Genomic DNA, 15,138 nt, shown 5'->3' with positions numbered 1-15,138 from the left:
GAGGAGAAATGTCTTTACTCAGAGGATGGTGAATCTTTGGAATTCTCTACCTCGGAGGGCTGCGGAGGTTCAGTTGCTGAGTATATTCAAGACAGAGATAGATACATTTCTGGATATTAAGGGAATCAAGGGATATGGGGATCAGGCGGGAAAGTGTTGAGGTAGATCAGCCATGATCTTATTGAATGGCGGAGCAGGCTCGAGGGGCCGAATGGCCTACTCTTGCTTCTATTTCTTATGTTATAAAGCAATTTAATTTCATCATGGCGATTACACTTTGACCAGAAAAATAAATCCTAAAGTGGATTACAATATTGGATCTCAATGGCCCCCTGTTAAAATGTGACCTTAATTTCTTCATCCAACGACAACAACAAAAAGCTAATATGATGAACTATCTTGGAGCTGCAAAGCTCTATTTGACAGAGTGAGAGATCAAAGGTTTGCTTCTGAGATTTCCTCTTATGTTTTAGACTGGGAACTTGCTATATCACTTGTAAAGGTGGCAAGGCCAGACACTCAAATTTTCATCCCCACCCTTCCCAAACTAATTCAGATTTGTTCACTTCCTGCTGCAGCATCAGTCCCAATTTCAGTGGCTAATGATCAAGCATTAAACATATGTACCTAAAAGGACCAGGTAGTTATTTTTTTTTTTTTAAATACACGTTATTTGAATTTTTTGTTAGAAAATTGCACAAGAGCCCATCATGTGGATAACAGCATGATGTGATGTTTAAATGAGCAGACAATCTGAGTTATACATCAGCAGCAAAGTTGCTAGTACATTACGCTGCTCCTTCCACAGGGTGTTTAATCATATTTCACAACTACTGACATAGGCACAAAATATTAAAGAGGTGAGAGGTCGTTCAAATTTTTTTTTCAGAATGGCAAAAGACCAAGATATTAGAGCAAGCTATTTGATAATGTCACTAGTCACTAAACAATTGACACCCTTAGTGTAGAAGTTTTTTAATTGAAGAAAATCATATGCATGCACACATCCCAGACAGAAAATGTCCACACACCCATACTCACCAATTCAATTCCTGCCCAGCGAACATTGCATCCTTCTGGTGTACCAATCCATCTAATAACTCCATAGACTATAGCATCATTAGACAATCTCACTTCCACCATCGACTCGACCTCTAGAGCAGGATTTTCATTCTCTGCGGGTAGAGGATCGGGGCTGGATGTGGTAGACATCACCGGAATGTGAGTTTTAGAAGCGTAGTGTTTAGAAGAGTTCTTTGAATAGTCTGCCGTGGAAATAGATGGGGGGATCGATGTTGGATCTTCATTTGAGTTTTCTTTTTCCACTCTTCTGGGAAACAAACCAATTTGCTGGGATGAACTTCCAGCTGGGCACCTGTTCCAGTTTTTTGCATCTAAGAAGGTAACAGGATAAGGTCGAACCACTGATATTTTCATTGTTACAGCACAAAGATCATTCAGAATAAAAATAATACATCCTCATATGCAACCCTACTCTGACATTGCCAACTAAACAGGCTTCCAGAGGGAGATTATTTTACTCTCGACTTTTTGGTGAGGGGAAAGGGGCTCTTCCCAGATCTTCCCTGATGAGTTGACAAGAGCATTAAAGCAAAATCTCCACAGGCTGAATCAGGTGTTAGCAACTGAAAAACAAATTATATACAAACACTTCAATATATAGAATGGGAGAGCTCAATGTCAGAATCAATTAGTCTTGGGTTAAATGCAACCCACACTGAAGTGATCTCTTAAACAATTAGTTTGGCAAGTTTCCTCTAGTTTATTATGGGTACACGTCCGCAGCATAAAGAGACCATAATTCTGCAATAAATTGTCAATTATTTCACTGACGGGTCATAAATGAAAAGGACTTGCATTTATAGAACAGCTTTCACATCCTCGGGACGTCCCAAAACACTTTACAGCCAATGAAGTACCTTTTTGAAGTGCGGTAACTGTTACAATGTAGGGAAACACATCAACCAATTTGCACACAGCAAGGCCTCACAAACAGCAATGAGATACATGACCCGATAATCTGTTTGAAGTGATATTGGTTAATGGATAAATATTGGCAGGTTTACCGGAAGAAACTCCACTGCTCTTTTGAACAATGCCATGGGATCTTTTACATCCACCCGAGGGGGCAGACAGGGCTTCGGTTTAACACCTCATCCAAAAGGTGACACTTCTGACAGTGCAGCACTCCCTCAATACTGCACTGAAGTGTCAGCTTAGATTATTTGCATGTCTCTGGAGTTGGGTTTGATCAGGACAATTGGTACAGAAAATTGAATCTTTTTATCGATTCAGGGGCTTCTTTGAGTTTTGTTTTAAGACAAATGATTGCAGTGTTATTCCAGTTACCCAATAACAACCTGCATGTCAGCTTAATCTAAAAATAATTCAAATTCAGAAAGAGCTGGGACGGAGGTGGTTGGAAAACAAACAGTCAACTGCTGTGTCTACATTTGGTAGTGGTTTATTTTAGTTCTTTTCTTTTAAGTGAACTAGTTTGAAATTGTGCTTTGGATCCACATCTCTAAGCTGACAACTGTCACGTGTTTACTGCGTACACAGACACCGCTCAACTCACCACAGCACAATAAAATTGTAATTAAGTTTAAGTATTTGGTTACTTAATGAGACCAGTGTCTCACTCAGGTTCCTTACGGCTCATTAGCCTGGTCATAACAACCAGTGTGCTCAATCTAATACTGGACTGAATAAACTGGTCACAAAGAAAACATACTGAATATTTTATAATATTGGTGAATAGATAGAGGAAAAAAATGTTGGATCGAATTTCTAAATAAAGGATAAACAATATTGTAGGTTATAAAGTTAGCGATTTTTTTCCTCAACTATTTCTTCTCCCCTCACAAAATTTAGATTTACACAAAAATAAAAAGAGATCTACTCTATCTGCTCCACTATCCCAAGGCAATCTTTCAGCCACTACATGGCTACCACTTGGAATTCTCTTCCAAAACAAGTTTGCCTTGCTAACACCTAATCAGTAATTGACCCACAAATTCACGTATTGTGCAGAGCAAAGCAACCTCATCATTCCTACTAAGTCACTGTGGGGTGCTGGAGAGCTATATATATATTTGTTGTACTGTTACCAATAATAAATGCTTTCTGCAATTTCAACACTATTTTCCTTTGGGTAGCTGACAGGGAAGCTGGGTAATGAGGACAAGTGCGCTGATATCTGCCCGGATCTCCTACATTAAAATGTTTGAAAACCACTAACGTGGAAGGGCTTTTAATTTCAATTTTTTTCTCTTTTCCAGGCTTCAAACCATGTACCCAGAGTTACATCCAAGAGGATGTTGGATGGCCAATATTTGTAAGGATGCAACACCACTTTAAATCTGCCTCACTCATGGAGTGTTAAAAGGCTGCAGTACACATCTTCTGTCAATGCAGGGAGCTCCATCTCCATAGCTCACAAGGGATCTATAGTACAGAAACAGGGTAAAGTAGCACTGATCAACAGAGGGAATATTGAAATGTCAGCAACCTAGAATATGGAGTTACTCCTCGACCAGCATTAAAAAATAAGATGTTCTAATGCCATTGATAGATGCCCATACATAGGCAGGCACGTGCACAAAATATACACCTAACCAGCACAAAGAAAAGGGTCACTTGATGTTTAAACCTACCATCACTGTGCAATTTACTTTCTTTATCATTTGTACCAGGTGGCTCGACTTCAGTATTACTTGCAAAAATGATATCTCCCGCATTAATGCTGATGAGTTGAACACGTTTCCTCCCCATCATTTTATCGTCTTCTTCCTACATCGAGATGGTGGGGGTACGAGGGGGAAAAAAACATTTGATGTAAGGCAACATTGAAATCCGAAACCAGAGAACGGTTGCTCTATGGTTGTCTGAAGTGTTGAAGAAAACACAAGCTCCAAGCAGCCTGAAACTGGTTGCTATTGTGAAAATCAGAGCAACTTTGGAATGAAAAGCACAAATGAAAAAGCAACAGCAAGATAAATTAACGGGTCACGTTCTATAGCTTTTATCTAGAAACTGGGGCACTCTGGAGCTGAATCAAACAGACAGCCAAACCAAGAGACGCATGGCCAGAGATTCATCTACCTACCTAACGCAGCCAGAGAAAGTTGTGCAGCCTGGGAGACAATACCATGCAAAAATTACAACCAAGTTCAATATCTGCAGTATGCTATAGTGAAAATCAAATTCAACATTCATAGTGATACAATATAGTGCACCTACAAATCCCTACACATTGAATTGCTCGTTAGTCAATTCATTGTGGGAATAGACAAAGGGTAGGCACATACCACAGAGGAAAGAAATCAAAAGCTACCCCCCTTCATTTTCTTGCATATTGTTATATACGGTCACGGGCCTGGGACCAAGTCTCCATCCCATTCCCTTATCTGGGAAAACTCCAAAGTGGAGAATACCAAAAAAAAAATCATTCTCAACACGGATATGGAAAACAATTTACATGCCCAAGTTTTCCCAAACGGTCTCAACTTTATTACACTCTGATTATGCTGGAATAAAATGGTATAGCTTTTTTTAAATACAATTCTGATATTTTTACAGTATGTTCCTCTGACTCGTTGAAATTGAAATCTGATGTCCATGGATAAATACAGCCAGTATGCAAAACCCAAATCATCAGAACTGCCCCATTTTGAGCCTCAATGCAAACAATGGAAGCCCAAACTATGGAAAAAGTCAAGATTAACCACTGGGCTACCAGGAAGACCATCTAAGCCAAGTAGCTGAGTTCTACGTAAGCAACTCAACCCTGAACAAGATGATACAATAGAGACAAGGGGCTAGACTTTCCACTTGGTGGCCAAGGCCGAAAAAAATGGCCTTGTTCCAGCGATGCGGGACGTATCGCCTGTGCTGATCGCTGGCTCAAGGCACATTTTTTTTTTTGCAATTTTCCACTTGGCCATAGTCCAACAATGTCAAATGGGCGATGTGATTTCTCGGCGATCTCACGATCGCCCAAAGAAAACGGAAGTGAATGAAAAAAAAAGCTTCCCAACAACGCATTACTGCGTATGTGCAGGTTGATTTTTTTTTCAGGTTGATGCTCCTTCACGTGTTTTGAGAGGTCAAGGGTTTTCACACATGCTCAGAAGCTCTGTGTGGGTCTGGGAGAGAGGAGAAAGGAAGCAGGTTATCTTAAGCTACTGAAAAAACATAAATTTAAAGAATGGAGGGAGCTGCAGGAAAGAGAAGGGCCAAACCCTTCAGCGAAGAGGCAAATGGGGCCCTAGTGAATAGTGTAAACGCGAGGTGGGAAGATCTGACACGAGGTGGGCATGGGAAACCTCCACCCCGTGCATATCGGAGGATTTGGGCAGAGATTGCCAACGTTGTCACGTCGGCATCAAATGAAGCCCGGACACCGGATCAGTGCCGGAAATGATGGAACAGTCTATTGGCGGCTGCAAGAGTGAGTTGAAATTTAAATTTGAAATCATCCATATTTATTATTTAATGTTGTATGGAAAATCTAATTAGAATCTGCAATGTTATATCGTAATCTTTAAGCATGACTAAATTAGGATTAAATTATTACATTTATGCACCGCAACAAAAATTTGAATGTTACAGTATGAATATCTTCCTAATCAATGTATTGCAAACTTGAAAATTAACTTATAAATCTGTCAGTCCTAAATGTTTAGTGCCAAATCCATCTGCTTATGCTGTGCAATGTTTCTTTATCTATTACAAAAGAAGATTTCCATCAACCAGCAGGAGCAACGCAGGACGGGCGGGGACTGTGCTATGCTGCAGTCGCTCAACGCCTACGAGGAGCTTGCAGTGGCCTTGGTGGGGCAAGAAAGCCGTTCGGTCACAACCCGTGGTGTGGCCGAACCCACCCTAGAGTCACGTGAGTAATGAGAACTGTGCATTGATGCAATGTGTGAATCAATAGTAAATATTTGTTACGCGGGTAATCCTATGCAATGATACTTTAATTTGATATATAATTGAGTTTTAGGGCCCAAGTTTCCACACGATAAAAAACGGGCGCCCCTCTGAGCTGGGCGCCCGTTTTTCGCGCCTAAAACGGCGGCGGAAAAAAAACTCGCGATTCTGGAGAGCCCTACAGCTCCTTGTCTGTTTGGCGCGGCGCCCAGGGGGGCGGAGCCTACACTCGCGCCGATTTTGTAAGTGGGAGGGGGCGGGTACTATTTAAATTAGTTTTTTTCCTGCCGGCAACGCTGCGCGTGCGCGTTGGAGCGTTCGCGCACACGCAGTGTGAAAAAAACATTGGCACTCGGCCATTTTTGTAGTTCTTTGTAGCTGTTTAATTTTTGAACATTTTTTAATAAAAGCACATTGCCATCAGCACTGAGGCTTCCTGTAGCCTTCTCACTGTCTCCTTCCCGCCCGCCGTCTGGAACGTCTCCCCCCCCCCCGCTGCGTTTGGGCCCGCCCGCCATCGGGAACGTCTTCCTCCCCCACCCCCCCCCCCCCTCCGCTGCGTTCGGGCTCGCCCGCCGTCGGGAAAGTCTTCCTCCCCCCCCCCCTGCCGTCGGGAACGAATGAACGAACTTGTGAGGCTGGCTGAAGCACTTTCACACAGGTAGGAAGATGGTTTATTTAATCTTTTCTTTGCTTATAAATGTTTATTCAGGTTGGATTTATTTGTATAATATTTGTAGAAGTATAAATAAGGATTTATTGTAGAATTTAATGAGTTCCCTTCCCCCCCCCCCCCCCCACCTCGTTCTGGACGCCTAATTTGTAACCTGCGCCTGATTTCTTTATGTGTAAACAGGTTTTTTCAGTTCTACAAAAATCTTCACTTGCTCCATTCTAAGTAAGTTTGGAGTACGTTTTCACTGTGGAAACTTTGAAATCAGCCATCAGTGGCCGGACACGCCCCCTTTTGAAGAAAAAATTCTGTTCCAAAGTAGAACTGTTCTACCTGACTAGAACTGTAGAAAAAAAAGTGGAGAATTGCGATTTCTAAGATAGTCCATTCTCCACCAGTTGCTCCTAAAAATCAGGCGCAAATCATGTGGAAACTTGGGCCCATACTATTGAGATATACTATTGATCTTCAAATGAGGTCATGTTAGGCCTGGTGACCGCTTGTGCATATGGGCTAATGGTAATGTTTTGAGTTCTTAATTGAGATGAATTGATATTGCATTGTTAAACGTTGTTTATAACTTCCATTTGTCTTTCAAAGGTCAACAAGTATTGATGGAGTCAACGGACACGTCCACTGACCAATCGGGACACTCCCAGGAGGAAGAGCCAGAGGAGGAGCCATTGCAGACTCCTGCTGCGGCTGAGCAAGAGCAGGAGGAGGAGGAGGAGGAGGAGGAGGAGGAGGAGGAGGAGGAGGAAGAACAGGAGATTTTTTTTGTGGGGGTGGGGACAACCTGCGGCCTTCTCTTTTGAGACAGATGAGGCACCGGGACCAAGCAGTGTGCAGGTGGTGACGCCAAGGCACATGACATTGCACACGCCGACTCCACGGCGGTCCAGTCAGCGTGAAATGCACTCGCCTGCCACGGAGGACCAGATGGAGGGCTTACTTTCCCTGTGCAGGGAGACGGTCGCGATCGATCGCGACCTTATCCAGGGGTTCACGGGTTTCTCAAACAATTGGAGCCAGTTCTCCACATCCTGGTGCGAGTTCTGCTCGCGCTTCTCCGGCTGGTCTTCTGAGCAGTCAGACTGTTCAGGAGACAGTGGAGGCGATCAGGGAGCAGGCAGCCGCAACAAAAGCCCTACGGCACGCGTTGCTGGCTGGACACGGCGCTGCACCCCAAGGTGTCGTGTCTGCTCGCAGTGAGACCCCAAGCACACAAGCAAGTACGGAGGACACAGTTCCTCCTGACTCGGAAGTAGAGCCTGAGGCTTCTGCTTCCGCTCCGTTACCTCCGCCACGGCAGGAAGTCTTGCCGTCCCACTCTGCACAACATCTTGTTGTCGGTCTGCGTAGACGGGGTGGGACAGGATCTGGAGGGAAACGTAGCCACAGATAGCAGGGGGGGGGGGGAAAGGGGGGGGGGGAAAGGGGGGGGGGGGAAGTGCTTCTCAATAGTTCACTTGTTTTAAAATGTTCACTTGTTATTATCACTTTATTATTCTCTTGTTTTGTTAGTAAATTGATCACTTGTATTCAATAATTAAATGTTCACTTGTTATTACTTAACTGTTCACTTTCCATTCTTTCTGAAATGATCACGTTATCGTTACTGAAATGGTCACTTGTTATCATCACTGAAATGGTCACTTGTTGTCATGACTAAAACGGTCACTTGTTGTCATTACTTAAATGGCCTCTTTAAAATGTTCAATTTCTTCTTCTTCTAATGTTTTGGGGATTTTGAGGGAAGGGTGGGTTGGTGCGGGGGGGTGGGGGGTTGGAGGGAGGTTGTTATTCATTAGTCCTTAAAAAAAATTTTGTTTCTTAATAAAAAAAAATGTTCTACAACTTTTGTACCTTCTCTCTTACATAAGTTTTACAATGTACAGTTTTTCATGCATATTTGTTTGTTTATTCTGTTTCCCCATGGAAATGAAACTTTTGTTTAAACGTAACTGTAATTGAATGTTTGAATATCAACAATAATAGTTTATGCAAAGCGTTCATTAATGAGCTGCTGACGCAAAAGTTTAGCGGCCGTGTAACTGCCACTGGCTACTGGTCTTCGGGAAGGGTGTGGTGGTACCGGTGCTAGATCGCCATGCTGATTAAGCTCCCCTATGTCCTCGCCTGCATCCTCTCCTGCCCATTCCTCTTCTTCATCTTCGCCGGCTGCCTCTTCTGTCTCATCTCCTTCTGGAGGTGGACCTACAGCATGATCTGGCATTTGTCCTCTCTTTATAGCTAGGTTATGCAGCATGCAACACACCACAATAAACTCTTGGTCTGTGCCTCCCTGGTCAGTGGGAAGCTTTCCATCCTGCGAACGTAAAGGGCTTCAGTCACCTGTCGAATGCAGCAGTGTGTAGCGTGCTGAGAGATATGGCAGATGTCGCCAGCTGAAGCCTGAAAAGATCCCGATGTGTAAAAGGCTAGGGCAGCAGTAACCTTCACCTCAACGGACAGTGCGGTTCTGATGGTGCTGGAAGGCTGCAGATCATCCTTGACGAGTTGACATATCTCATCGATGACCTCCTTCCGGAATCGCCGCCTCCTAAGACAAGCATTTTCAGACAAGTTCAGGTAGGATTGCTTCTCCAAGTACCTTCGTTGGCAATACAGTTTCTCCTTTCGTCTCCGTCTACACATTACTCTGCCACCTCTTCGATTGATCCTTTCAGTAACCAGTGTGTGAGCAGTTGCAGTTAAAGGCAGGGAAAGCATGGGCCCCATAATCACTATCAATAATTACTTTTGCTAATTTTAATAATCTCTGCACTCTATACTCTCTAATCACTGTAGTCTGCCCTCTCTGTGGTCTCTAAGCTGTATACCAGTCAGTTTGATAGGCACCAACAATATTAAATAACTTCACTATGTAAAAGCCATTTACTAAATAATTCCAATATATGAAATCTATTTAGCATAAATAAGTTGATAATATCTACTTATATTCCCTGTCCCAAATTTCGGAGTACAATTTGCTTCAATTTTACTCTCTAACTGACTCAGAACTAATACTCCACCCTTCCTCAGAAGCTAAAGATGGCGTCCGTAGTGCCCATTTTCCTCTCTAAGGCTCTGAAAAAGCAACTATTTTTGAGCATTCTTTTGGGCCTTGCATCGGCCCAGCGAAGTGCATGCTAGGTGCCGAAACTTGGGATGGCCTTGTGTGGGCGATCATCTCGCCGATCAAAGTGGAAACTTGGGGGCCTAGTTTTCCGGCGAAGTTTTGGGCCTAGTTTCCACTTTTTGCTCAAAATGGGCGATAGAGGTCCGTTTTGGGCAATAGATGGGCCTTAGATGGGCGATGTAAAGTGGAAAGTCTAGCCCCAGGAGTTTGTCACGTCGTCAGAAAAATCTGATTTCTGGACAAGACAGGGCAGGACCAACTATACCTTTTTCCCACAACCTGAAGTACTTTAACCCCACTTCCCTCGATTACACCTTCTATGCAGAATATAGACTGAGACTGCTAAGAATCTGCTGCTTCATCGTCACTATTTTACAATATAAATGCCGTGTGGCGTTGGAATATGTTACAAAGTTTTGACAGGAAGCCCCACCACCCCACGTTTTCTGCTTATTTGCTGCTTACCACCATCTCTACTTGAAACACGGATCCATGTAGTTTCAATCCATATTCTCTTGGAGAATTTTTTATGTTTTTGACAATTCCGACTCCTGTCGTCCTGTTCAGCCTCACTTTTACAAGGTCATTAATTTTTATGTTAGAAATAGATTTGAAGAGCTTTTCATCCTGAAGGAGCTCCCATCGATGAGGAATGTCCTGGATTTCAAGAAGCAACTCTGCTTCATCCTTGCTGATTTCTTTTAAATTTTCTTGCTTCACTTGCAGTGACTTTGGTGTCTGTTTGTAGCACTCCAGAACGACAGAAGATATTTCCTCAGTTTCTGACCTGTTGAAATATCCCAATAAGCCTTTCTGGATCTTCTTTTTGCTTGCAGTGAATTCTTTTATCACAATAAAATAATGTTTATCTTTTTCAGATCCTCCCATTCTGATTCTGAAGCCTGGAAACATTTGATTCTGAAAAATATCACATCAAGCTTTTATAATTTATAGGGCACAAGAATGAATACAAAATCATCACATCATTAGACAGCAGGATTTGAAGTAAGGGGTTCGCCCCAGCATAAAGAAATACTGGCCTATCAACACAAGAGTAGTGTGCTGCATATTGCAGGCCTGATTGGCTCACGTGTCGGATTATGTCACGTAGAACCGATCTGATCCAACACTCCAGACAAGAGATCTGGGAATCATGCTGACTCTAAAGAGGCCACACCAAAGTTGACAGTCAATGAGGCAGGGTTCAAACCCTCACTTGACATCAGAAACTACTCATTAGCAGCACAACTCACCGACACCCTCGTGACCACAGCATGGACACACACCAAATGGTGCTTCTACATGCTGGAGGTACAGAGCTTCAGCAGCAACTACATGCCAATCTGCAACTCCACAATAGGCTCCAAATTCTGGATATTTTTGCATGTGGTCTCAGACTCCAGAAAATGCCTTCTAGGAGCTGTTGTGCTAAGCCTCAGTTTTCCCAAATGAAGGAAAGCGGCCTTCAGCATGGTGGAAGGCCTTATGCGGGAGATAGCTTGTGATGTGCCAACCACCTTGATGTTCTACATGTTCAAACCCATTGCCATTTAAATCACACTTGATCACCAACTTCTTAACTTAGACTCTCAAGAGATGTAGCAAAGGGATGTGGTCATTGGAAAGCTGTTTCCCTTTCAGAGTGCTGACTGAGCAATAGATCAATATAAGGCAAGACTTTCCTCTCTGCAATTTGTTTCCCTTCTTGCTATAAATCTGTCTCACAGCTCAGTCCTGGACACATGGACTGAAGAAAGTTCTTTCATTCCATGCCCAAGCATTCCAAACCATGAAGCAGAACAGTTTGGACACAAGCTCTGCCTGCAGTGTGACTTAACTGGAAGCAAAGAAAGACAAGAAAGGCCAAAGCACCTTTGGCCCCTTCTCAACATGATCCCAAAGAACCATGTCCAAGCTAAATTTGGCATCTACCAAAAGACCGAGAGACAAATATAAATCAATAATTTGGATAGATTCCCCTCGCACCTTCCAATCAAAACTCTCAGGGTCCCCTCTTGGGCCATGCATGCAAAGATATAATAGTGCAGTTGGAGGCACCATATCCTACTTAGTTACACTATTGTTCATGATGTTGAGCACAGTACAATTAAGTTCCCTGCAGAGTCCGACAACAGCACAATTTCATTTATTAAAAAAGAGCGCCACAATTCTTTCAGAAGTGCCTGGAACAGACAATCCATGACTGTCCCCTTACAATGTCAGCCAACACATCAATGATGAAGACATCGAATAGGATGGGCAACAGTGAATAAACTTGCCTCATTGCTCTTTTGAGAGGAATAAGAACAATCAGTCTTCCACCTCCCTTACACGACTCCTGAAGGTGGAATACACATTTCAAGCTAAAGTACAAGATTTGGCCATGCACGCCTACAGCTTCCAGTTTCTTTATTAGTGTACCTGTACTTACTGTATCTTATATGCAGATATATATTCGATATTTTGCAAAAGTGCCTCCATAAAGATGCTTTCTGGTGTTGAATCACGATGTCGTGAGTTCACATTGGCACTGGAATGAATTCACTGACTCCAGTTATTGGCCCATTGCTAAAAATACTGGCTTTGTTTTGGTGATTCAGTGTTCAATTCAAGCCCTACAGTGAAAAACAAGTTTTAAAATGTGGCACAATTACATTAGCAAAAGAGAGTATTCCAGAACCTGTACCGATCCGCCTTACATCATCACACCAGCATCCATTAACCAGTTCTTTAAAATCAAATTGCAATGTGAAAATACATTTTAGGAATAATTTCCAAAAGTTCCAACATTAGAACTGCTATCTGGTCAACTCTGTTCTAGTATTTGCAATTTATACTAGTGTACACTGTACACGTTCAAATCCTTTGCGTTGTAACATTTTATCGCATTTTCTGAGACAGCTGAAGATCTATGCCAAGTCTTGCTTCCTGTTTCAGTACTGGTATCGAAATGTGATTTGGGAGTAATGTCCATTATAAATGGTGCAACGACAAAACAATTGCACTGCACCAATGGTCAAAAAAAGCAATTAATCAAAACAGCGTTTTTCAAACCTGTTTAAAAAAAAAAAGAATCAGTTTAACAATTCAGTTGAAATAGGTATGAACCAGAGATGAGCAGGTAGATTTCACTCCAACTGATAGAAGGATCTGCAATGCAATTGGAGAGTTTTCGGGTCACGTGGAGGAGGAAGGAGAAAGCAAAACAAATCGAAAGCAAAACAAAACCTGCGAGACACTAGTTGCAGGTACAAAAACAATCTCAGTTATGTGGAACAAAATAATATTGCAAACTGAGAAAATAATCCCCCAAAATGTATTCATAAACTGCACAGGGGTTGAGCTGCATTGACTTTAGATTTAAAAACTGGACTAGACTGCATTGACATTAGATTTATAACCTGCACAGGGGCAGGGCTACATTGGCTGTAGATCTATAACTACTCGGAGCTCCCTCACGACAAACGAGCCAAAGGTGGGCAGCGGAAACGTTACAAGGACACCCTCAAAGCATCCCTGATAAAGTGCAACATCCCCACTGACACCTGGGAGTCCCTGGCCAAAGACCGCCCTGTGGAGGAAGTGCATCCGGGAGGGCGCTGAGCACCTCGAGTCTCAACGCCAAGAGCATGCAGAAATCAAGCACAGGCAGCGGAAATAGCGTGCGGCAAACCAGTCCCGCCCACCCTTTTCCTCAACGACTATCTGCCCCACCTGTGACAGAGTCTGTGGCTCTCGTATTGGACTGTTCAGCCACCAAATAACTCACTTCAGGAGTGGAAGCAAGTCTTCCTCGATTCCGAGGGACTGCCTATGATGATGATAACATGCACAGGGGGCTGGACTGCACTGACTAGATCTATAACCTGCACATGGGGAGACTGCACTGACTGTAGATCTATAACCTGCACAGGGGCTGGGCTGCACTGGCTGTAGATCTAAAACCTGCACAGGGGGAGGCTGCACTGACTATAGATCTATAACCTGCACAGGGGCTGGGCTGCACTGGCTGTAGATCTAAAACCTGCACAGGGGGAGGCTGCACTGACTATAGATCTATAACCTGCACAGGGGCTGGGCTGCACTGGCTGTAGATCTATAACCTGCACAGGGGCTGGGCTGCACTGGCTGTAGATCTAAAACCTGCACAGGGGGAGGCTGCACTGACTATAGATCTATAACCTGCACAGGGGCTGGGCTGCACTGGCTGTAGATCTATAACCTGCACAGGGGCTGGGCTGCACTGGCTGTAGATCTATAACCTGCACAGGGGCTGGGCTGCACTGGATGTAGATCTATAACCAGGGGGAGGCTGCACTGGCTGTAGATTTATAACCAGTGGGAGGCTGCACTGGCTGTAGATTTATAACCAGGGGGAGGCTGCACTGGCTGTAGATTTATAACCAGGGGGAGGCTGCACTGGCTGTAGATCTATAACCTGCACAGGGGCTGGGCTGCACTGGCTGTAGATCTATAACCAGGGGGAGGCTGCACTGGCTGTAGATCTATAACCAGGGGGAGGCTGCACTGGCTCCGGACCCAGCTCGCTGCTGCCCTGAGGCCTCTCTCTCTCGGAGCCGGCCTTAACCAGCGGACGGAGCTGGAACTTTCTCTCCCGTAGGCCCCGACACTTTATAACTGCTCCCCCCCCCGCCCCCAGTGGGATTACTGACTGCACGAGAGACACTTTCATGCCGGAGAAAGGTTTATTTGCTTTCCCTAACCCACTCACCACCGACATTTATTATTCTGATAAAACACCTTACCTCCGCAGCTTCTCGATGTCCCTTGTGACGCACCGGGAGATGCGCATGCGCCGCTCCCTCATCTCGCGAGGTCCAAATTGGCTTTCCCTCCTCCTCCCCCCCCCCCCCCCCCCCAAACCAATCAGCTCTCGGGGACTGGGGCTGCTGCCAACCAATCAGCTCCCGGGGACTGGGGCTGCTGCCAACCAATCAGCTCCCCGGGACTGGGGCTGCTGTCAACCAATCAACTCCCGGGGGCTGGGGCAGTTGTCAACCAATCAGCTGCTGGGGACTGGGGCTGCTGCTAACCAATCAGCCCCGGGGACTGGGGCTGCTGTCAACCAATCAACTCCCGGGGACTGGGGCTGCTGTCAACCAATCAGCTCCCGGGGACTGGGGCTGCTGTCAACCAATCCGGGCTCATAAAAAGAGCGGAGGTGCGGCGGCCTGGGAGTAGCATGGAGGCATGCTACTTCATGAAGCAGCGCGAGCTGGTGCAGGAGGGCAACGACATGGAGAAGGGCGACTGGATTGGATGTCACTAAAATCAAGGTCGCTGATTAGAGCAGGGGCAGGTACAGCAGGAGAGGCGGCAACCGGCGAGGTCGGGCGAAAGAGCGGTG

General features: G+C 44.5%; 1 protein-coding gene across 2 annotated transcripts in view; it reads right to left on the bottom strand.

Annotated features, from left to right (window-relative positions):
• Nucleotides 1-14,605, bottom strand: part of cyld2 (cylindromatosis (turban tumor syndrome) 2) — a 39,948-nt gene extending 25,343 nt beyond the window's left edge. For both annotated transcript variants that reach the window (XM_070896315.1, XM_070896317.1), the window contains exons 1-5: nucleotides 14,537-14,605; nucleotides 12,202-12,385; nucleotides 10,236-10,688; nucleotides 3,678-3,813; nucleotides 1,042-1,394 (exon numbers count right to left, since the gene is read on the bottom strand). In XM_070896315.1, coding sequence (XP_070752416.1) covers nucleotides 1,042-1,394; nucleotides 3,678-3,813; nucleotides 10,236-10,682 — 936 coding nt within the window. In that variant the 5' untranslated portion in view covers nucleotides 10,683-10,688; nucleotides 12,202-12,385; nucleotides 14,537-14,605. The remainder of the gene's footprint in view (nucleotides 1-1,041; nucleotides 1,395-3,677; nucleotides 3,814-10,235; nucleotides 10,689-12,201; nucleotides 12,386-14,536) is intronic.
• Nucleotides 14,606-15,138: the final 533 nt, after the last annotated feature.

Source organism: Pristiophorus japonicus, chromosome 12 (genome assembly GCF_044704955.1).
Source record: "Pristiophorus japonicus isolate sPriJap1 chromosome 12, sPriJap1.hap1, whole genome shotgun sequence".
Taxonomy (NCBI): Eukaryota; Metazoa; Chordata; class Chondrichthyes; family Pristiophoridae; genus Pristiophorus; species Pristiophorus japonicus.
This window is presented reverse-complemented; position numbering and strand designations above follow the sequence as displayed.